Source organism: Camelus dromedarius, chromosome 23 (assembly GCF_036321535.1).
Source record: "Camelus dromedarius isolate mCamDro1 chromosome 23, mCamDro1.pat, whole genome shotgun sequence".
NCBI lineage: Eukaryota > Metazoa > Chordata > Mammalia > Artiodactyla > Camelidae > Camelus > Camelus dromedarius.
The window spans coordinates 5,071,307-5,094,471 of NC_087458.1; the positions used below are offsets into that span (position 1 = coordinate 5,071,307).

Sequence of the window (23,165 nt, forward strand, 5' to 3'; positions counted from 1 at the left end):
ATCCCCAAATTAATCAAAATTGGGATCCGATTATTTCACCCAATTTACCGCTCAGATTTCACCCAACCGGAACACCCTGGAATTGCTGCTCAAAGAACCGAAATGCCCTAAAAGTGAATACTAGTTCCCCAAAGCATCCTTGCAGATAGATAGAGAATGAAGACATACATTTTCAATCTCTTCAACGGAAGTAAGTATTGACGCGTAGATTTCCTCATCGGCTTTGTGTTGCTTTAGCTCCGGTGGGTGCACGGCCTAGTGCCAGTCCCCTCTCTGCTCTTGCACGTAGTCATAGAGAGGGTTGGGAGCAAGAGCTGCCTTGCTAGGGCGACTTCCACCCTGTTCTCTTCTCTGGGGCCTCCCACTGCTCTGGGTTGGATGGAAGCCCGGGTCACTGTGTCTTCCCTGGGAACCTCGGCTCCGGCCATCCTCATTCATATGGACTTTTTCTCTGTTAGCACAGCCTTGCTGGGTCCCATGGGACTGTCGATCCGGGGACCCTTGATACCTCTCGCTATCCTCGTGGGTTTGCCTACCCTGTTGTCGCTGACGGTTTGGATCCTCTTCGTGGGTTTGCCTGTCTCGTCTCTGACGGGTCTGCTCCTCTTCATGGGTGTGTCTGTCCCTCGCCTGACGGATCTGCTCCTCTTCAAGGGTTTGCCTTTCCCGAGCCTCACATGGCGCTTCCTGACCCTCATGACCACGTCTACCCCAGCTTTGGCGGCCCTGCTTTTCCTCTGCCTGGTGGCTCTGCCCCTCAGCACGACTCTGCCTGGTCTGGGCCCGACCGTGGCCCTGTTCACTGCTGCGTGATTGCCAGTCTCCCTCTTTGTGACAGAGTGGCCTTTCTTGCTGAATTTGTGCTACTAGTTTGTGTTGCTGGTGCTGGTTATCCTCCTCGGGCTCCCACACCTGATGGCTGTCTTGCTGCCCTTCCTTAGACTGGACTCTGTGACCCTGATTTCGGTTCACTTCCTGTCCTTGAGTCTGTTGACTTGGTCTGCCTGACCGTCCTGATTGCTCAACATGTGAGTCCCTGCTTGTTCCCTCACTTCCTCGGAAGCACCTATTTTGCTTAGTTTCCCCAGTCTCTGTCTGGCCATATGGAGAGCTCAGGCCTTGTCTGTCTCTCTGATCATAGTGTGAACTCTGGCCTTGTCTGTCTGTCTGACCATAATGATAACTCTGGTCTTGTCTGTCTGTCTGATCATAGTTAGAACTCTGGCCTTGTCTGTCTGTCTGGCCATAGTGGAAACTCTGGCCTTGTCTGTCTGTCTGGCCATAGTGGAAACTCTGGCCTTGTCTATCTGTCTGGCCATATTGAGTACTCTGGCCTTCTCTGTCTGCTTGACCGTAGTGGGAAGTCTGGCCTTGTCTGTCTGTCTGGCTATATTGAGGGCTTAGGCTTTGTCTGTCCGTCTGACCATAATGATAACTCTGGTCTTGTCTGTCTGTCTGGCCATAGTGGGAGCTCTGGCCTTGTCTGTCTGTCTGACCATAGGGTGACCTTTGGCCTTGTCTGTCTGTCTGATCATAGTTAGAACTCTGGCCTTGTCTGTCTGTCTGACCATAGGGCGACCTTTGGCCTCGTCTGTCTGTCTGGCCATGATGATAACTCTGGCCTTGTCTGTCTGTCTGGCCATGATGATAACTCTGGCCTTGTCTGTCTGTCTGGCCATAGTGGGAACTCTGGCCTTGTCTGTCTGTCTGACCATAGGGCGACCTTTGGCCTCGTCTGTCTGTCTGGCCATACTGAGAATCCAATTCTTGCCTATTTCTGTGACTGCAACCTGATTCCCGACCCAGCCTCCCAGACTGTTCATAAGAGCCTGATACCTGTTGGTCTGTGAAGTTAGAACAAGAGTCCTGTCCAAGTCTTCCAGACTGGCCATAGCTTGACCGTTGTCCACGTCTTTCAGGCTGGCCATAATGAGAATCCTGAAGTTGTTTCTCACACTGATTTAAGGCAAAGACATACCCTTGACTTTTAGGTTTACCACTGCCAGATTTATGACTCAATCTTTCACCAGAGCTAGAGTCCTGACCTCGTCTCTCAGACTGACCATAGTGGGAGTCCTGATCCTGTCTCTCAGTCTGACCATACTGGGAGTTCCTGTCTTGTCTCTCGGTCTGACCATAGCGGGAGTTCCTGTATTGTCTCTCAGACTGACCATAGCGGGAATCTCCATCTTGTCTCTCAGACTGACCATAGCGGGAGTCCTGATCCTGTCTCTCAGTCTGACCATACTGGGAGTTCCTGTCTTGTCTCTCGGTCTGACCATAGCGGGAGTTCCTGTCTTGTCTCTCAGACTGACCATAGCGGGAATCTCCATCTTGTCTCTCAGACTGACCATAGCGGGAGTCCTGATCCTGTCTCTCAGTCTGACCGTACTGGGAGTTCCTGTCTTGTCTCTCAGACTGACTGTGGTGGGGGTCCTGCCTTTCTCTCTCATGCCTCTGCCTGTGTTGTCTGCCTGTACTTCCTGGAAACTTATGGTTTCCTGTTCCCTCCTGCTCCCCTTCTTGCTGGGAAGTTCTATCTCCACGTGTCTCATCATCCAGCTTATGATAGCAGGCTTGGGCCAATTGGAACACCAACAAGAGATATTCATGAAAATCAACCTGCCCATTTCTGTCTTTATCCAAGAGGCTCAGGATGGTTTCCACAGTCTCTGGGTCATTTGGTCTCTGTGAGAAGATAAGACAAAGAGCAAAATCAGATGTTCTCCTGTGGATAGTAAGATATGTGCCAATGTCCATGCGCCAGTCCACTCAGTCCTGTATAAACCTTCCTTGATTGAGACACCATTAATCTGAAGTGTCTGAGGCTTGGTTCTAGTCTCTGATCAGCTGGTTCTCAGAACCTCACCCCTTGCTGGACCAATGAGAGCCTGATGATAGGGAGTAGATACACTTATTGAAAATCAGCCTCATTAATAACTCCTTCGAGTCATTTGAGGAAGCTATCCCACCCTATCAGATACTATATTGCAAATGTTAGCTCATCTCTGTCTTTCCAACCACACTCTGAGGTCCTGGAGGGAGGGAAAGCTGCTTTTATTCATATTTATATCCCCAGTGCCCAGGATGGTGCTGGTTCGGAGTAGGTGCTCAATGACTCTTTGCTGAATGCATGAATGAATGAATGAGATGTGTGGCAGCACTAAAATATAGAAATCAAGGTACAAATATCAGATTTTCTTCTGAGAAATGATTTCCAGTTTGAAATTGTACTCCCTCCTGTTCAAGCTCATTGCAAGGAGGGGTGTATGTGTGTGTGTGTGTGTGTGTGTGTATGAATCATGCCTGTGCACACATGTGCACGTGCTGGGAGAGAACTACTAAGGAGCTGCCTGAAACTCTCAGTGTCAGGGTGGTGCATGACCACATAAAACAGAAAACATCAAGCCCTGGATGCGGGTGTCAGAGTCACTCACACTTGACTCCGTGAGGCCCAGAGTCTGAGCATCTTACCCGGAGTATGTCTCCAAACTCAGCCAAGAGCAGCTGCTTCAACTCCTTCTTGCACAGTGAGTTACGGTCTCCATTCTCTTTGGCGTATTTCTCGAACACCTTGATCACGGTGAGTATGCTGTTCAGGAGCTGAGCCATTTTGGCAAAGATGAATAAACCTAAAAGAAACAAGATTTTGTCTCTATTTAGAAGATGATATTTATTTATTTATATATTTTTAGAAACTGTTTATTTTCTGTCAACCTATTTCCATTTTAAGAAGATGATATTTAGAAGAAGACTAGGAGATAGCATTTCCAGAGGGAAAGAGGCCCCTCTTGCTCAGGGAAAGAAGCTTAAGAAATGACAGGGCTCCTTGTTAGCCATACCCTTCATACCCTTTGACCCAGAGTCAGGCTCCAAATATCACTGCTACCATGGAAGGAAGGTACAAACTGTGTGTCCTCAAATACAAAAAGAGGCAATTTTCTAAATAACAAAAAATATATGGTAGGTGGTTTACATGCCTCGTCTTCTGCTCCAAGTGGGATTTGCTTGACTGAAACTCTCATATTAGAACAAAAAGGAAAGGAGGTTAGGAAGGCCGCAGAGGTAGGACCAGAAGCCGGTATGGAAAGGCATGGTTTTCTACCAGTGACTAGCCCGCTGAACAGGGTGCTCAAGAGACGTCAGTCTTCTAATGAGCCTTGCTCAGGTGGGGAAGAAGGCTGGAGGTCTCTCGCCATGGGCCGAGGAAGCTTTCTGGGGGGCTAAATCCCAGCAAATGCTTCGGGCATGAATAGTCTTGTTGAAATATACTTGTAAAGTAGAATCAGTGAGTACGAAAATGATTACAGATAAAAATAGCAAGCCAAGTTAACTGTATAGATGAGAGGAAGTATGTACGATCCGCTAGGATCTCATTGGCCTTGCTGGGAGGCTGGGATATTTTGGGATCTCAATCTCAGTGATATTTCATCTGTGGTGGGAAAATTCCAGTTACTGAGTTTGTAAGTCTCCAAACTGAAGTCCTAATTGCAAAGCACGTTGGCGTTCCAAAGGCATGCAGTGATGCCTGTAAGGATAAGTGGCAAGTGATGAACTGCATGGAACAAGCTGAGTCCCTTGTGGCAATTAACTGCAGTGAGACTTGAATATTATTGTGGCCCCATGGTCCAGGGCCGTGGCCCTAATGAACCCTAAACTCTTGGGTCTTGCTTAACTTGCACAAAAGGTAAGTGATGGGAGACTAAGCTGTCCATCAGTAGTTCTAGCCTTTGGTTTGGGGATGCCTAGGGCACACTGAGACAATGGCATGCATATTTTACAGACTCAGAAGTAGGCCACCCCAGTTATCATTATATTCTCAGATAGAGCCAAAAAAGGAAGCAGGAAGGTACCCAAGGCCACCCAAGGGTACAGGGTATAGTCTCTGACCTCCCCAGCCCAGCACATCACAGCCCTCATCAGGAGCCTCCTGGATACTTCCATTGCTTCCCCATGCATGTCTTACCTGCTGAAGGAGGTGTGAGCAGAAGATTCAGAAGCCGGAGAAGATACTGGACACCTGAAAACCCACCCTATTTATAGGGGTTTTAATTGCCCTACTAGACCGTCCCAGGAGACACCCACTCTGTGGTGGGGCCTGAATCACTCTGGGCCAAGCCCAGCTCAGCCCGGCCTGACCTCTCCCTCTGCAAACCGTTTGATCTATTACTTCCCCATTTGCTGATGAACCTGTTTGTCATTAGAGCAGGTGATACTGTTCAAGTCCCATCCCCATTTAATTAGGGGAGTGTGTGTGTACAGGCATGTGTGCAGCAGAGGGTCCCACAAGACAGAGGCGTAGGCTAAGTTCATCCTTAACATGTCACTCACCAAGACGAATGGAGGACAACAGTCAAATCATAACAGAGAAGGATCCTAATGCAGTCACTTCATAAAAATCTGTCAAGAGATTCTAGGTGTACAGCCAGGACATAGTTCCTGGAAGAGATTTGTCTCAGGTTGTCTTGCTTGTGTAGGTAGATATGTGTATTTTAATCTATTGACCTAATTATAATTTTTTTAAACAGTCTGCAGGCTAGAAGGAGAAGTAGATACATGGCCAGTTTTGGAAGGAAAGGATGTGATGGTGGTAGAGCTTCCACCACTGGAATCTTCTGAGGTCTTGCTAAGAAGTTAGAGTTGAGGGACAAGGCGGAATTTTATGATGCCTGTGAATAGAGATGCTGTCACAGACCTAGGCCTCCATTTATTCCCATCTCTGCACCCATGACATTCCAGCAATATCTTAAGATAGGAGATTCTTAGTAAATATTAGTGGAGTAAATGAATTGCTGAATTATAGAAGCATTTGGGAGGCTTGCGTAAAGTGAAAAAAAAAATCTAGATTCACCTCTACTTTCTAATTTGTCACACATCTCGATCCCTGATTGGACTTTTCCCTATGCATCCTATCCATACAGCAATTAGTTATTAGTGATGGCACTTGCTAATTGTAGCTATGTGCTCAGGATTCTGCAAAAGAATCATGAAAGTGCAGAGAGATTTTGGTCTGGTTGGAATAAAGCAGAGAAAAAAATTTTGAACACCAGGAGCAGGACGTGAGAAGTGCTGAGTGTTAAAAAAAAAAACAAACCGAGGGGCATATGGTGTCTTCATGGGCGGAGCCCAAGCTTCCCTTAGGAGGTGGGATTTGTGTTGTTCCTCGAAGATTCAGGTGGGCAGACAAAGAGAAGTCCTGGTGAGGAGAAGGGAAAGACCAAAGGTCTAAGGAGAGACTTCACAGGATGTGTCTGGATTAGAGTCAGCTGGTAATTCTGGCTGGGGCAAAGGGGATGTAGAAGAAGAGAATGAGAGAATTTTGGACCCGGAAAGGAAGTCTATTCTCAGTCTCCTAATTTTACAGGCAAGGAAACTGAGATCCAGCTAGACAGAGTGCCTTGCCCAGGGTCCCACAGGGCCATGATTAAAGCCAGACCTAGATACTTGTTACTTTACGCAGCTGTACGCTTTCTTATACATTGTCTGATAGGCCTGCTATCACGTTTATTTTGATGAGAAATGGGAAGCAGAGAGCATTTTGGTCAGGAAAGTGACATGATCAAAACTTTGTCTGGGGGAAGATGTTAATCTGCCTGTGGTCAGGTGGCCAGCTGTCTCAGTCTGTCTGGGACTAGGAGGTGTCCCAGGACATTCAGTGATAAAGGTGTGAGAGTTCTGGGCAACCTGAGAGAAGTCAGTCACCCTAGACTATGACATCCAGAATGGACTGCAAGGAGGCACTCCTGGGCAGGGAGACCAGTAAGTCTATTGTACGAGCCACAGGAGAAGCGATAGGGCTTTGACTTGGACACAGCAGTTTAAAACAGTAGGGAGGTAGCTGGGTGATAGAAGGAAAGGAAGGATGGGGTTAGGGGACATCAGCTGGGGGGCAGAGAAGGTGGGGAAGTTGGGGAGACTCCAGGGCGTCAAGCCGAGATAACTGGGAGAACTGTGGGGTGCCAAAGAGATGTGACTTCTGAAGGGGGCTGAGCAGGGCCTAAGACTCGGCTCGCCTACTGGCGTTCCACAGGGGCTCTGCCTTTTGAAGTCCTGTCACCCTCCCTCCAGCCTGTACCCTCTGCTCTTCGGGGTGTCCCAGCCCTGGTCAGGACTTTAATCCTGAGGGCTGGGTCATGCTAAGATTCTCTTTCTTTCTGCTTTTGTGTCTTGACTTACGAGCGCTGTTCAGTTATGTCTCTTCTTACCTATTAGAGCCAAACCCCAGAGATTTGGTGACCCCAGAGGCAAGTAAAGAGAGTAGAGGTGGGATGAGAAGTGGGTTAAGACAACAGCCATTGTGATGGAGGGGAGCACAGCTGTGGCCCCTTTCTGTTGGCGTCTTCCAGGTCTCCCTAGCAACAACTGTTTCTTTCGGTTAGATGGGCAGTTCTCTGCCTGATGCTGTAGTGGAGAGAAAGAATGTGTTCTTAACAGTGGGGTCTTCTATGTGTGCATTCATTTAACTCTTAGTGAGTTTCTATGGAATGAGCAGAGAACGGTTCATGTTGCTCAGTCAGTGGGGATTTGTGAGTATATGGAGGGCCATTTTGCAGGCACTGAGACAAAAGACACCGTCTTTGTCCTTCAGGAATTTTCAACCTCACTGGGAGGAAGGATACACAGCCTCCTTCTCTGCGATTCAAATTGCTACTGTCATTCATAGATACTGAGAGAGGTTGATCAGAGGGAAAAAGGGAAGGATGCAAGGGCTAGAAATAACACATATTTGAAGCAATCGTGGAACAGACTTGGTAAACTGGGGCAAATCACTTAACCTGTTGGCCGTGAGTTTCTTTGTCTACAAAAGGAGAAGGTTGGATTCATCTCTAAACTCTGCTTTGGCATTAACATTCTAAGGTGCTGCAATTTCAGTCTTAGGGTTAGTGGGGGCTTTAGAGGTTATGTTTTAACTTTGCTGTAATCATGAATTTGATAAAGGGCTAAGAACTTTGTATTCCTCAATCTTTTTCTGTTGAAAACAGGGAGGGCAATTATGGTTGTTCTATTACTTGACATTTGTAAATTGCATGAGAACCAATGCTGTTTTTGTTCATTGTTATTGAGTGTGTTCTGCTGCTTTTATTTGCATTCATGTTGGATGTTGGCCTGTGGTCTCAAAGGCAAGATGTTTTTAAGCTGCAGTGTACTGTGTGCTAGGCTCTATGTTAAGCATTTTATATATGATGTGTTGTTTAATTCCACAACAACTCCATGAGGCAGGGAATATTATCATCAGTTTTCAAACAAGGCAACTGAGATTTGGAGAGGGATAAATAACTTGCTTAAGGTCAGGCAGCTTGGAATGGCTGAGCTGGGGTTTGAACCCACATCTTCCTGATTCCAAAGCCCTTGTTACAACTCCTATGTTATGCTGTTTCTGTTGGAACAGGACTGGTGGTTGCCCACTCCCCAGTGAGAGAAATAGCTTTCCACACACGCTGAAGTGAGTAAGAATAAAGTAACTTCCTAGTGACATGCTATGAAGGAATCCAACCTTGAAATGAGAACCTTCTGATGCTTCACCAGTCAATTATTTCTTGTTTACCTATGCTTCTCCAGTACCTGAGTGGTCCCAGCACTGAAGGAGCTTGGAGTCTCTTTGGAGAGACAAGATAGATGGTTACACTTATAAAAATAAAACCTACATAGAAAAAGTACCCTTCTGCCTTTGTGATTGACAGAATGAGATTTGAGGACGTTCTCCCTGTTGCCCATTCCCTGCTGTTCTTGACCCCACTGTAGGCCTTTCCTGTCCCTTTCTCTTGGGATGCAGGTGTGCCCAGTGGGTGTGACAGGTACTATTTTGAGCTAATAGAGTTTTCAGGGAGTCTCCTTGTCCTATTTTAACCAAATCATTACGGATAATTATCACGGAACACTTAGACTTCCTTTTTTCTTCTGTTGAGATGTTGGGTGCCTACTTAGTGAGATGAAAACCACAGGATCCAGAGGGCGGCTGCTGGTACAACAAGGGAAGGCCCCCGTGTGACCCTGGGGCGGGCTCTCCACTCCTGCTTAGCCCTTGGCATGAAGCAAGTAGATAAACTGTAGGTGGGGAAAATGAACACCTGTCCCCAGAGAGGAGTGGGGCTAATTAATAGACATAAAGCCCTTTGAGATTTCTTGATATTGAAGGGTCATTTATTATCACCTGCACACATCAGTTCTCATTTAAAAGTCTTTCCTTGCAGATGAATTACCTTTCTGTTAATTACAGGCCATTTCCCTATTAATGATCTCTGTAAGAGTCAGTGGTTTTTTAAGGTTACATTAGCCTCAGCAATATTTTAACCTTGTCAGAAAGTGTGTTATGAGCCAAAGGAAGAGGGTCTAGGATTCCTGAGGGTCTAGTGCCCAGGATCTAGTCTGGAGCTGGGCTCCCCGTGGCGAGCTCGGAGCCCAGCTTTTTCTTCTACTGTAGGATTTGCTTTGGATACAAGATCCTATCATCCTCCACTCTCCAAAGTCTCAGGCCATATTTTACCCCCAATGAAATAAGCTAGAAAGTGTCAGAAGTCATTGCTGAACACAACCCCTTGGAATTTTAGGTACTTCTTAGAACATGCTTAATAATGCTGCAGAGCGAAACAGATGTCTTCAAGGTTGGCCACGTGTGGCAGGATTTGAATCATTTAGGTCAGGTTATTGAGGTTTTTCTTTGTTGTTGTTGTAGAGCTTTATTGGGATGTAATTTAATCCACATACCTTACAATCCACCCATTTAAAGTGTACAATTTAGTATTGTAGTGTTGTGCAACCATCACTAAAATACTAGAAGCTAGTTTTAGAATATTTTTGTCCCTTTCCCTCAAAGACATCCTGCGTCTGTTAGCAGTCATTCCCTATCTTGCCCTCCTCCATCCCCTCTGCAACCGTTAATCTACTTTCTGTCTCTACAGACTTGCCTATTCTGGCGATTTCATAGAAATGGAATCACACAACTTGTGGCCTTTTTTGACCAGCTTCTTTCACTTAACATGCATTCGTCCACATTGTAACGTGTGTCGGTTCAGCATTTCCTTTTAAGGCTAGTATTCCATTGTGTGGATAGACCACGTTTTGTTTACCCGTTCATCTGTTGATAGGCAGATGGTTGTTTCAACCTTTGGCCTATTACGAATAATGCTGCTGTGAACATTTTGTGTATAAGTTTTTGTGTGGGCGTATGTTTTCAGCTCTCTTGGGCATACACCTAGGGGTGGAGTTGCTGGGTCATATCATAAATCTGTGTTCAACTTTTTGAGGAACTGCCAGACTGTTTTGAGTTGTTTTAACAAAACCTTCTGGAGAGAGACGGTTGGTTTAAATGCCTGGAGTTGAGGATTCCAACAAGTTAAACCAGCTTGGCCGAGATGCAGCCAGGCAGAGTCAAGGGATTTCAGTTACTGCTGAGGCTCTGCACCTCCCAGGGGTCTTGTGCAACCTTGCAACCCAGTAGCCACCAAAGAACCCACAGTGGTAGGCACCTGATAAAGGTTTGTTAACCAAAAGAATGAATGTGTCCTGAGGTAAAGCGGGAGTGGCGGAAGCGGGGCAGGGAAGGTAGGTAAACATGCTTTCTGTAAAGTTTCAATCGTATTTTAGGTATTCCTAGGAATTCCTTTAGGGTCCGCCAGTGTTTTCAGTTCCCCTGCCCCTACTGATCCACCTCCTGGGTCAGCTCCATCAGGGTGGGAAGAGGTGAGTTGGGAGAATCTGTGAATATGAAAGTCAATGCTCAGGCATTCGCCTGCTCCCCTTTCAAGAACAGTCAGATCCCCTCCTGCTTTTCCTGGCCCGAGCCCCTCCCCATGGTGCTCGGAGAGCCCTTGGACTGAGCCCTGAGTTCTCATCAGGGCCCAGCACTCACTTTTGCCGTGAAATTGGAAGAAACACCTCCACTTTGTGACCAGGTTTCCTTCCTTATCTGTGAGGAGGGAGGGGTTGGAAGCCGTGACTGGGTGAGCCGACGTCGTCCCACCTCTGCACATCTGTGCCCCCGAGCTCTCTGCGCTCTGAGGGCTGTGCTGCCTCCTGCCTGGGCTCTTTGCACTCCTTGCCCCATTTCCGCTGCTGCTCGGGAGAGGAGCTCTTTGCTGTTTGCTGGGACTGTTCATAGCTACCAACACATCTCCCTGTCTCCCGTTTTTCTTTCTAATCTATTTTTTACACTTTCCCTGGAGTAATTTTCTCTCCTTAGAAAGGATCACAGCTTCCTGTAAGAGTGAAGGGTTTTGATTTTTCCATGAGAATCAACTCCAAGAGTCTCTGATGCTCTTCGAGGCCCTCCCTCCACAGCAAGCAGATCTTTGTGGTTTCAGGTAGTCCGACTTCCCCCCAACCACAAACGACCTCCTGATATTCTCCAAACCCTGCACCCGTCCTTCTTTCTGTTTTTATTCACACTGCTCCCTATTTCTATCTATCAAAATCCTGTCCATTTTAAACACATTTAAATACTTACTTTCCTATAAAAAAAATTTCCAAGTCTTCCTAACGAGCATGCTCCTCTCTTCTCGGTCCCCTCCCCGCACACTGTAGCCCTGGCATGGTCTGTCCTCTTTGGTTTCCTGTCAATGGCTGTGTCCACATCTGTCTATCTCATTAGACTTTGAGCTCTATGAGGGAAAAGTCAGTCTCTTAATTTCTCTGTCCCCTGCAAGCTCTGCTTTGCCATTCACAAGATAGGTGTTTTTTTAAGTGTGAGAGTGGGTGGCTTTCTCTGGCTTCGGTGTCCCAGGCAGAGTGGGATTTTGAAACGTACAGCTAAGCCCTCATTTCATGTGGTCTTTTAGAGCTTTCTGCTGCTTTCTATGTATAATTCTTACCCCTGGATCAGATGATGAATTCTCTGAGGGCCAAGGCCTTGGGTTCCCTTCTCCGGATGCCCCCATGTGCCCTGTTGCGGTGCTAGGCCCCCAGGTCACGGCTGAACCAATGACCTCCCACTCCTGCAAGCCTGTGCTCCGCGGGGAGTTCTGATCTAGGATTTAGAGCTTGTTTGTGGTTTGACTCTTGGGAGTAAAGAGAATACTTTGGGGAAGTTATGGCTCCTTACAGAGTATGGGGCAGGTAGATAGGTTTGTAAGCTGGACCGGTGGTGGGCTAGGATAATGTCAGCAGGTCTGGGGAACGGCTGCTAGTATCCTGAAGGACTTACACACAGAGAGAACAGAGGAATAGTTTTAGTTTCTCCAGAAATAGCTGCACGCTATGGTTCCCAGGCCCAACGGAGAAGGTGGGATCTGACGCTCAGCCCAGGGGCCACAGCTCCCACCAGTAGATGAGCGTGTCTGTGACACTGGGCAGCGTGTGCGCGGGGAGTTCTGGAGCGGGCAAGGTGAAAGCAGTGTTGGGTGCAAATCAGACTCATCAGGCCTCCAGGGGTCATCTTGCCCTGTGTCTGCCCCAGGTGGTCGGTGCCCAGGCCATCCATGGCAGGTATCAATCTTAAAGCTCCCCAGAGGAGCAGATTACCCAGTCTCCGAGAAACTCATGTCCGTGTCTCATTCCCTCAGCTGTCAGGTGCAGCTGGATGCTGGATCAGAGTCCTGAGAAAGTGGAGAGAGAAAAGCAGGCAATGGAAGGGAGTCATTGCGAAGGCTTCAGTGAGAGGAGTAATCCTTCTGAGGCCTTTGCCAGCAGAGCAGAGAAGGAGCATAGGAGGTCACTGGGAGATGGCCTCGGCACTTTCTTTGATGGAGGTTATCTGGGAGTTGGGAGGGATGCTGTCCCCAGTCCTCTTGTGATTTATTACCCAGTCCCCATAAAGGAGGGCAGTTGACACTTGAATGATACACCTACCTGTCATGTCCACTTAACAAATTCTTGGCCTATTCAAGAAACAACAACAACAACAAAAGACTGAGGGGTTAGGGGACAAAGCTGAGCTTGCTTCATTGATTGCCTGATTCCTTCATTCACTTATTCATTTATCCTCTGGACAAGTGTTTAGTAAGGAAGCCAGACCCGTTAACGATGAAAAGGATTGTAAGAAGAGGCTGTGGCAGAGCTGGGGGCCAGGGCTGGGGCAAGAGCGACATTTCATGTTCATTCATTCCTCCCCCACAGTGAGACGAGCCCTGACAAGCTCTGTCTCCCCCGGGCTCCTGCATCTGGTGCCGGTGCCCCAGCAGCCCCACACCCTTCTGTGAGCCCCAGCCCAAGCTTACCGCACCACTGTTAAGAGTTCTGCCTACTCATCCCCCTGTCATCCCCAAACCCTTTACTGTGGTCACAGATGCTCCACGTGGCCCGTTCACCCTGTGGGAAAGCAATTATTAGCTTCTTGCAGCACCCAGAAACAGCAGCACCTTCCTGTCCCAGGAGCAGAGGGGAGGGTGGCCACAGTGCAGGGCTTCGGGGAGGAAGACTGGCAGCAGAGGGAGAGGCCCAGCAGGATTCTGCTGCGACGGGTTGCCCGGGCTGGTCAGTCAGCAGAAGTCTGGCTACCTATCTGAGCATCTCTCCTCTAGTGATGTGTGCAGCACGCCAGCCTGCTTCTGCTGTGTGCACTGGTCCCTTCAGCCGGGGGTTCTGAAGCCCGACTCCGCCATGAGGAGGGAGGCTGGCCAAGGAGAGTGCAGGGAGCTTCCCTGCCTTCTGGAAGGATGGGAGCCCCTGCACCTTAAGCCTCTTGGGTTCCATAGAGCAGGGAGCTTCCAGGGCCCAGAGCCTTCCTACCTTGGAAAAGCGAGAAATTAAGGCCTGGGAGAGAGCAGGTGGTATTCACAAGGGCACACACGGGTTTAATGGTAAAGCGATGGTTAGAATCCCAGTGTTCTAACACAGGTGTACCTTTCTTGCCCTGAGACTATGTTCTGCTCTTTTCTCTTTCCTCTAGTCAATGCCAGGTAGCAAGAACCAGGGTCTGAGGGTCAAGCAGATCTCAGTGGGAATCCCAGCTCTGCCCAGGACTGCTGTAAGAACTAAATGAATTTGGGTGTGAGAATGTCTCACAGAGCACCCGGCACAGGGGAGGGTGTGGTCGGTGGGTGCTCCCTTCCCTTCTGAGGTGGCCCAGCCATTATCATCACCTTCTGGACACTCGCCGGGCGTCAGAGGTCCTGACCAGCTTGGGCACCCTGCTGCGTGTCTTTACGTCTCCATTTACAAACTGTGTCAGGAGCTCAAGTACTTTATGGGCAAGGCTTAATTACTACCATGATTATTTAATATATTAGCCACCCACGTGGTGAGAAGCTGCCCTAAACTACCCTATTTGAGAAGCAGTGGAGGAACTTTGTGAGACTTGTAAGATCTGTGCCATTAACTTGAGTCTTGAGGGTGTGGACTGTGGAAAGTAAGCTATTTTATAGAATCTGTTTTAAGCTACATTCTCACCATTGCCGTAACCTGGCCCGGCACAAAATGCTCCCAGAGCCACCTGGCATCATCAGCAAGGCTCATGCTTCCTAGAGAGCAGTGCATCTTGTGGAAGGGGAGGTGAGCAGTGTCCACCATGGAAGGGGCGTGAACGGGGGCGGGGGAGGACGGAGGGGAGCAAGGGCAGATTGCTTCCATCATTCTTTCAGTGATGATTATGATTTTGAGTGACCATCTCTTTAGTCCAGAAAGTGGGCAGGAAAGTGGCATGAATTTCATTTGCAAGCAAATGCAAAAGAACGCACTTAGTGAAAAAATACTTTAAGTGTGAAGCTCATGAACTACAGTGTTGGGGAGAGAATTTGGACCTGGGGTCAGAAGGACTTGATTCCATTCCTTGGTCTGCAGACTGTCAGCTGATTGGCACCATCAGACCTGAAGAATTCACTCTGAGGTTGAGAAGGGAGGACCGAGGCAGGCCCTGCGACTCCATGATCCGCAAGTGCTGGTTCCGATGTCGCTCAGTCCTCCACCTGTTGCATTATTTCGTTCGCGACACCTCGCTGTGCCTCCCCACCCAGTGGCCCAGTCCCAGACACTAGGGGAAGGGAGCTTCCCCGCCATCAGCAGCTTCCGCCTCACATGGAGTCCTCTCTTTGGAAAGCCAGCTTTTGCTTGATTTTGTTATTGAATCCTGGTCATCATCAATGTCCCTCTGCCTTGCTCTTCCCAGACTGCGTGAAGCCTTGTCCATAATGGCAGGCCAGTATTTTTATTCTAGGCTTATCTCAATAGACCCAGTATTCACCTTTTCTCTTATCACTCAGTAGACGTCCACCTTTAGACCGTGAACATACAGATGCTGGTCTTTGCAGGATCTCTTGTCCCTGTCACAGCACAGAGTTACCGTGAAGACAAAGTGGACACTCGAGAAATGTTAGCTGCTTTCAATATTTTTTTCTGTATGTGAGAGGTTTATCATGATACTTGGCGGTGTGATCAACTTGACGCCAGTAGCTCTTATTATAGTTATTATGATTACTAATACCAACTCGAATAATCCATAGGGAGCAGTGGGCTCTGAGCGGTCCACCTGACCCAGGAGGGCGGCCCAGGAATTCCTGCACTGCTTCTTGAGGACACGCGCGCCTCGGTGCACACGTGTTTGGAAGCCTCCTCTTCCTGCACCGGGTCACCGCCTCTGCAGCGCTCAGCCTCCGTGCGGCACCCCGGCTGTCTGTGCCTTTCCTTCCTGCTGCACTGCGGGGTTTCCAAGGGCTCTGTGTATTCCACTCTGTGTCCCTCCTTGTGGCACAGAGTACGTCCTTGGGATGAATAAATTAAAAAGGAGACCCAAATGATGGGTGCCACTGAAATGTGAGCTACAAATAGACCAGGACTATGCTCAGCCTCCCTGGTTCCAGAGCCAGATGGCCAGGGTGTGATGCTGGCTCTGGTGCTTATGAACTGGGTGAGCCTGGCAGTGACTGGCACACAGGAAGCACTCAATAAATGCTATGATTATTTTTTCATCATCATCATCATTATTGAGTCTTTAACGTACCAGCCTCTGAAATAATGAAGTGTAATTCTGGTCTCCATACCTTAAGCAAGAAATAATTTGAAAATTTTAGAAAAGGTAACTAGGAGGTGATGATAAAGACCCTCCTACTTCAGAGATTCCGTACTTGCTGTTCCCACTGCTTGGGATGCTGTTGCCACAGATAGTCACGTGGTTTGAGTCTTCATTTTATTCAGGTCTCTGCTCAAATGTCACCTTGTCAAAGAAGGCTTCCTGGCCACCTGGTAGAAGCCCCCTCTTTCCACCCTGCTAGGCATCATCTTCTAACTCTATTCCCTTACTCTGATTTATTTTTCTCCTTAGCACTTGTCCCCACCACCTGGTTTAGTACATATTTGCCCATTTATTATCTTTCTCCCTTACTAGATAGCAAGCACCATGTAGCCCTGGTGCCTAGAACAGTGCCTGGCACGTGGTGGCTGCTCTGTAAATGCTCGTTGACATGATTGAATGGCAAAATTAAGTCTCTTCATTTAGAGAGGATGACAGCAGGGAAGGGGTCAAGTGGAAGACTGCAAGATCAAGAAAGGTCTATATTATATGAATATAGTCATGTCCACAAACACCCAAAATAGAGTAAGGATGTCCCCATCCCTTTAAGGCTTGAGAATGGTAAGACAAGGACGAAGGAGTTCTACTTTGTACAACAGGTCATAATTTGTGGGGACTCCTTGCTTCAAGAAACGATGCTAGGTGAAGAGTAAGAATCCGTTTACAGATTTCTGGAAGCTCTGGAGGCCTTCCTGAGCTGAGTGGCAGTGGAGGCTTCCACAGCTTCCCTTCATACCACCCCGGTGCCTCTGTCAGAGGCAGGCTCCCGGGCAAATGCACACGGGGCTGGTTTGCGCCTGGCCATTTTAGATGCCTCCACACACCAGCACGGCGAGAGAGCGTAAGTGTTGTTGAGAGCAAAGAGGAGGGATGAAGGGTGGGAAAGAGAGTGGGGAACGAGAGATCTACATTCTGCGGTGCTCAGGGAGGAAACCCTGGGTGAAGTGTTCACATCTGAAGTGTCTGGGGACTCCCGTAAACCGTGGGTGGGAGAGTGGATCACCGGTTCCGTGGTTCTGTCATTGAACAAATGTTTATGGGTAACCTACTGTGCGTCAGGCACTGCTCTAGAAATGGGGGTTGCAGCAGTGAAATCCTCATACAGCTTGTACATTCTAGGGTGGGGAGACACAACAAGCACATAAATAACACGTGCGGTATGTCGGTTAGCGCCAAGGACTGTGGACAGAAATGAACAGGGGAAGGGACAGGGCGAGCTGGGACGGCGGAGTCGGGGTAGGGACAGCTTGTGACTTGTAATCAGGTGGCTGGGGAGGGCTGCTCTGAGGTGACATGATAGTGGCCTGAAGGAGGTGACATCTTCTGTCTGGCCCCAACCAGAGGCCTAGGCGGTTCTCCGCAGCCTGGTTATTTCTATGTAGTCGCGTGCTCTGAGTCTCGCTTCCCCTGTGCGTCAGCTACTGGTGTTTCCCGCCCCGTCCCAGGCCATCCAGTTTACTCAGTAAACGCTAGGCACTGGGGACACACTGTGAACAAGATGGAGGGGATCCCTGCCTTGGTGGACCCTTTTGGTCCCCACAATATGAGGGATGCTGCGTTAGGACATTTGCAGGCGCCGTGACAGCACAGCCAGGGCACATCCTATCGAGAGGGTGGCAGACGAGGCTTTCCGGGGGACTGAGCCTGAGGCGGTGGGTGTTTCTCTTCATTTCCGGTCTTCTATCCTCGCCTCTGTCCGTTCCTTTCTTTGTTGAATGTCTCCCCAGAGTTCCCATCTCACCTTTCTTGTTGTCTTAGGCTTCATGACTGATTCTCCCTTGGCCTTTATTTCCCAGTGAATGAGGATAATAGCTGTTGCCACCCTTGTGCATGTAAGAAGCAGGAGTGTTTCAGAGGATTAAGAGCATTTTAGGATTAAGGAGACTTGATGACAGTTTAGAAGCTTTTAGCTCCCGCTGAATTAGGGGATCTACCTGACACAATGCATTGCTAAGCCTCACAGATTTTCCTGTGGCAAGACTTCTGCTTCCCCGTGGACCCTACACGGGCCAGTGTTTGGGAAATCGGGGCACAACTGCTTTGGGTGTCAAGTCCCTGTCCCCTGGACCCCACCCCTCCCGTACAGGGCCTTGTGACAACAGAGCTCAGGTATGTGGCAGGGGATGTGGCAGGTGTCAGGGAGGTTTGCTGATGGTCACCCTCAGCCAGCAGGGACACAGTGCAGATGCCTCAACAGCAACCGTGTCCTCTGTGTCACAGACCTTGCTGGGCAGCTGGCCCCGGGGCCCGGCAGCAGGACGCCTTCCTCTGTCTGGGTCTTCATAATCCGACCTAGCTCTTATTTCTGACTCCATCTCCCCTTTGCTGGGCCCTGGGCCCCTCTCCACGCCTCCTCTCAGGTGCTGAGTCCTCTGATGTGTGTTTTGTTTTCCTCTCAATGTCTCTGAATCCACCGGCCCTTCAACATCCTCCCCCGAGAGACACCCTGTGAGCCCTTCTTTGATCTCTCCCTGAACTGAGCTTTGGGGACACGTCATATCTTTGCCCTGCACTTTGGTTCAGGGCACTTTCTACCCCCGTGGAGAATCCTCAAGCTGGAACGGGCCAGTGCTACCGACCTCGAACCCATGGTTTCCAAGCCGTGTTCCTGGGAACCTGTCAGGGGCTGAAGTGAGGAGGCCTGGTGGGAAGGACTCTGCAGCTTCTACCCTTCCAATGAACTGCTTTTATCTTTAACACATCCTAAGCTTTGCTTTGAGGAAGGGGTTTGAAAACCATAGCATAAGATTTGATTTGCTTATAATGTGGAAATGTCGGTGTACACAATGACACCCTCATTGTGTGCCGGGGTCAGAATCCTGGTCCCCCGAGGCCTCTGCTTCCTGTCACCAGAAAGTGGTACTAGAGTTGTGACATGCTCCGTTGTACTGCATAAAGTACGTTATAATCTCTTTGATATCATAAAATGTCTTCTCCCTCCTTGTTCTCTGGCATAGTGCCTGGCTCACAGATGCTCAACAAACACTGGCCACCGTCGCCCGTGGTGATGACTATGACACGCACATGCAGAGTCACTCAGAGCCTGAGACCCTGAGAGCCTCTTGCTGGCCTCCGTGGCTCTGGCCCCCCCAGCGCTGGGCCTTTGAACGTGGATGGGCCGTAAGTCCAAGCAAGGCATTTCAAAGGGATCTTATTGCTCCCCATGCTGTGCTTCGCGTTGTCTATCAGGTCAGCATGAACCAGCGCTGTCCTTATTCCTCCTCCTTTGAGCATTGGCCTGAAAACTGACTCACCAGGAAACCGGAGGCTCCCAAAGGCGGCCTGACAAGCCCAGCTTCCCAGCTGTGTCCTCGATCCCGTGCCTGCCGTCACCCCTCTCCTCCTCTCTGCCCACCTTCCTTTAACATCCACCTCCTCCATGCAGCTGCCCCAATTCCTCAGGGTTCTCAGTAATCTTCCCTTCTCTAACACTTTAAGCTATTACGTATTGAGCTTTTTAGATGGCAACTCTGTTCTGATGAAAGTTGATATATATTTTAGCTGTTATTATTTGGCTTTGGTTTTGTTTTGTTTTCAGCTTTACTGCGGTATAACTGACAAAACTGTAAGATATTTAAAGTGTTCATTGTGATGACTTGATGTACATATTCACTATGAAAAGATTCCTCCACCTATTTAATTAACACATCCTTTACCTCACATATCTTTTTTTTCTTTTTTCTTTTTCTTTAGTGAGAACATTGAAGTTCCATTCTCTTAGCAAATTTTGATTATACAATATAAACGATGGTAGCTATTACTTATTGAGCTTTTCAGGCTCTACACTAAGTCGTTTACATCCACTATCTTGACTGATGCTCACAAGGTTATGAGATATATAATGTTATCACTCTCATTTTATAGACAGAAGTAAAGTTAAAAGATGTCAAATACTCTGTCTGAGGTCGTAGAGGTAGTCAATAGCGAGAGCAAAATTCGAACCCAGACATCAGACCCCAAAACCTATGGGCTTAACCTTGCCACCATAGTGAGCTCCTACTCGGGTTAGAGCTGGCTGTGTTGCATATCATTTACTCACCGAGTTCTTCAAATATTTATCAGGCACCGACTATATTCAGGAGACCTTAATCAATGTCAAGAGCATACGTTAAAATTGCCTCATCCTCTTAGTGTCCGTGTGTGTCAGTCTCATCCTCACAATTTGATTGCAATGTCTTGAGAGCAGCTCCTGCTTCCTGCCTCTTCTACCTCTGCCTTCCTTCCCCACCCCATTCAGATGCCCAGCAGTGCCGGGGGCCGGTGCTCACCCCGCTCATGAACTTGATTGCCTTACAGTGTCCACAGTCTGGGACACATGCAGCAGACCCTCAGATCAGTGGGGGCGTTAGAGGTTGTCTAGTCCATTTTCCCTGACTCCAAGCAGCCCTGACTGCTTAAATTAAGTTTTCGTGTCACAGATAGTTTACTGGGACGCAGTGATGCTCATTACTTGTCCGTGGTTGCTGTTGTGCGGTAGCAGCTTCACATCTTCATACCGGTGCTGGGTCAGCTACAATGTGCAGTTATAACGTGACGCTGTTTCCAGTGCCAGGCTTACCATTCTATTGTAACATCATATTTTATTTTTCATTACCAGTGCACACCTGTCATGTCAAAGTAAAAGAAGAAAGTAGACTTTAAATATCACACTTTTAAGGCACAGAGAAGTAGAGGGTATTTTTGCTGTTGCTATGGAAACAGAGGGCAAAGCACCACATTTATCATGCAGTGACACCATAGCTATGCTAAAACAACATAATATGTGTCAATGTTATCAGACTAAGCACCCATCACAATGTTCCCAACTTAACAGGGAGCATCAGGGTAAAAATCAGGATTTAAAATGAAATATTTCATCACAGCAGAGTTTCTTTACAAAAAATGAAAATGAAACTGCAGCCAAAGTGAGTTTCTGAGTGGCCCGTTTGTTAGCCAAGCAAGAAAAACTGGTTACCAATGGCGAGTTAATTAAATCATATTTGATTGCAGCAGATGAAGAAGTATGTCCAGAGAAATAAAACTGGCTTAGGATGTTTAGCCTTTTGGCAACGAGTTAGGACATTGAGAACAACACCAATAGTCAGTTAAAAAGAAGGCAAATAATTCTGAGCGATTTTCTTTGATTCTTAAGGAGTTGACAGGATGTTTGTGATACTGCTCAGCTGTTGTTTATTTGAGGAGTAAATGCTGAGTTTGAAGAGACTAAAGAATTAGAACGGTCTGTGTGGAAAAACTGCCTGCATGGATATTTTCAAAGCAGAGGAAGTACTAATTCCCAGAGGTGGAATCTGCTAAGCTGTGTTATAACTGATGGGTAAAAATATATTTGGGGGAGAAAAGGGCTGAGTTGGAAAATTTTTCAAGCTCATGAAAATGTATCATTAAAACCTATGATTCATCATTGTGTTAGTCACCAGCAGATACTTTGAAGGAAACGTTTGGATCATGTTATTGAACCAGTGGTGTCAATGGTGAACTTCATTTGCTCTCATGAACTTAACTATCCTCACTTCTGTGATTTTCGGGTCAGAAATAGAAGCTGCTGTCCTCACTTGCCTGCACACAACAGTTCGATGGCTGAACAGTGGCCATGTTTCACTGTGAAGTTTTGAGTTCAAGGCTGAGATTGAAATTTTTATTGAATGAGAAGAATCATCCTCGTCCACTGGTTTTGAACACAGATGGCCTTGGAAATTAGCTTTTGTGGCAGACTTGGTAACTGAATCCTAATGAATTCAACCTAAAGTTACAAGGAAAACAGCGCTTAGAGGTGAAACTTATACTGTGGTAAAATTATTTCAAAGACAGCTAACACTGTTTGAATCACAAGTCATGTCAAACTGTTCTACAGGCTTCCTGTGCTATACAAGGTTAAAATAAGAAGTGGGGTCTTCATTGCCACACAAGTTTGTAGTAAATGTATATTCGGAGCTCAAACTACAGTTTCAGCAGTGTTTTTTTTGGACCTCAGTGCAAATGTAAAGGAAATTTCCATTTTTCAAAATCCATTTACCTGTGCAATTGAAAAGCTTTCTTCTTAACCTTCAGTTGGAAGGAATCACTCTTTAATGTAATGCTATTTTTTAAGGAAAATATCAAGAGATGAATTTAGTAGTATTCAATTAATACCTTCCAAGTGATGAATATGCTTAATTAAATTCATGTTTGGATGATTAAGTATTTGGCAATATCTATCCATATGAGAAGACATTTTAAAATATGAAATATGTAATCTCATTACACATCAGCAACAGCAGATGAACATTTGCAACTCATTCTGGTGATAGGGAAAAATCACTTTAAGCCTCAATTAAATGAAATGTTGCTCCTTAAAAAAAGAATTCCAATTTTTCTCACTGTTAGACCTGTACTACAAAAAAAATTGCATTCCATTATTATTATATTTTGAATTTTCTCAAAAAATTGTGGAAATTTGTTTTCTCTCATGTTATATATAAGTAACTATGTAATATACTTAGGTCACAAATGCCTAAAATATTTATTATCTGGCTTTTACAGAAAATGTTTGTCCACCCCTGACTTAATCTATACTGGAAATGTCCAGGGCCCAAACAAATAAGCAGACAGACAGACAGTCAATGACCAAAGATTCCATTTTTTTTGAATCTTGGTGAAATCTTAAATCCTTAGTCTAATGAATGTAACAAGATGGAAACAGACCCAGAGACACAGAGAACAAGTTAGTGGTTACCAGAGTGGCGGGGGCCGAGGGGTGGAATAGGTGAAGGGGATTGAGAGGTACAAACTACTAGGAAGAAAATAGATAAGTTACAAGGATGTAATGAACAGCACAGGGAATATAGCCAATAATTTATAATAGCTTTATATATGTGGAGTAGAATCTATAAAAATATCGAATCATTATGTTGTACAAGGGAAAGCAATATGATATTGTAAGTCAACTATACTTCAATTAAAAAAAATCCTTAGTCTTGCAGTTTAGCTGATTTTGTGTGTGTGTGTGTGTGTGTGTGTGTGTGTGTTGTCATCTCATCAGTGAGGAGCGAGGTCATCAGGTTGAGGTGGAGATCAGTTTTAATTTGCTCTGAGTCAGTTCTCTGCAGTAGAATAACAAAGCCCTTTATTTGCCAAAAAGAAACCCAAGGGTTTAGTGGCCTGAATTGGCTAAGCTGGTTTTTCCTTTATGGGAACTGTCTCCCTCTGAAGCAGGCAGATGCCTCTGGGGATGGAAAGGGCAGAGGTGGAG

At 47.1% G+C, this 23,165-nt stretch overlaps 1 protein-coding gene across 1 annotated transcript; it reads right to left on the reverse strand.

Annotated features, from left to right (window-relative positions):
- Positions 1-255: 255 nt before the first annotated feature.
- On the reverse strand, positions 256-3,612 carry RPTN (repetin). The gene is made up of 4 exons (XM_064478141.1): positions 3,475-3,612; positions 2,064-2,688; positions 789-1,307; positions 256-737 (listed from the first exon to the last, which is right to left on the reverse strand). The coding sequence occupies exons 1-4, from the start codon at positions 3,610-3,612 to the stop codon at positions 256-258; spliced, it is 1,764 nt and encodes a 587-aa protein (XP_064334211.1).
- Between the last annotated feature and the right edge of the window lie 19,553 nt (positions 3,613-23,165).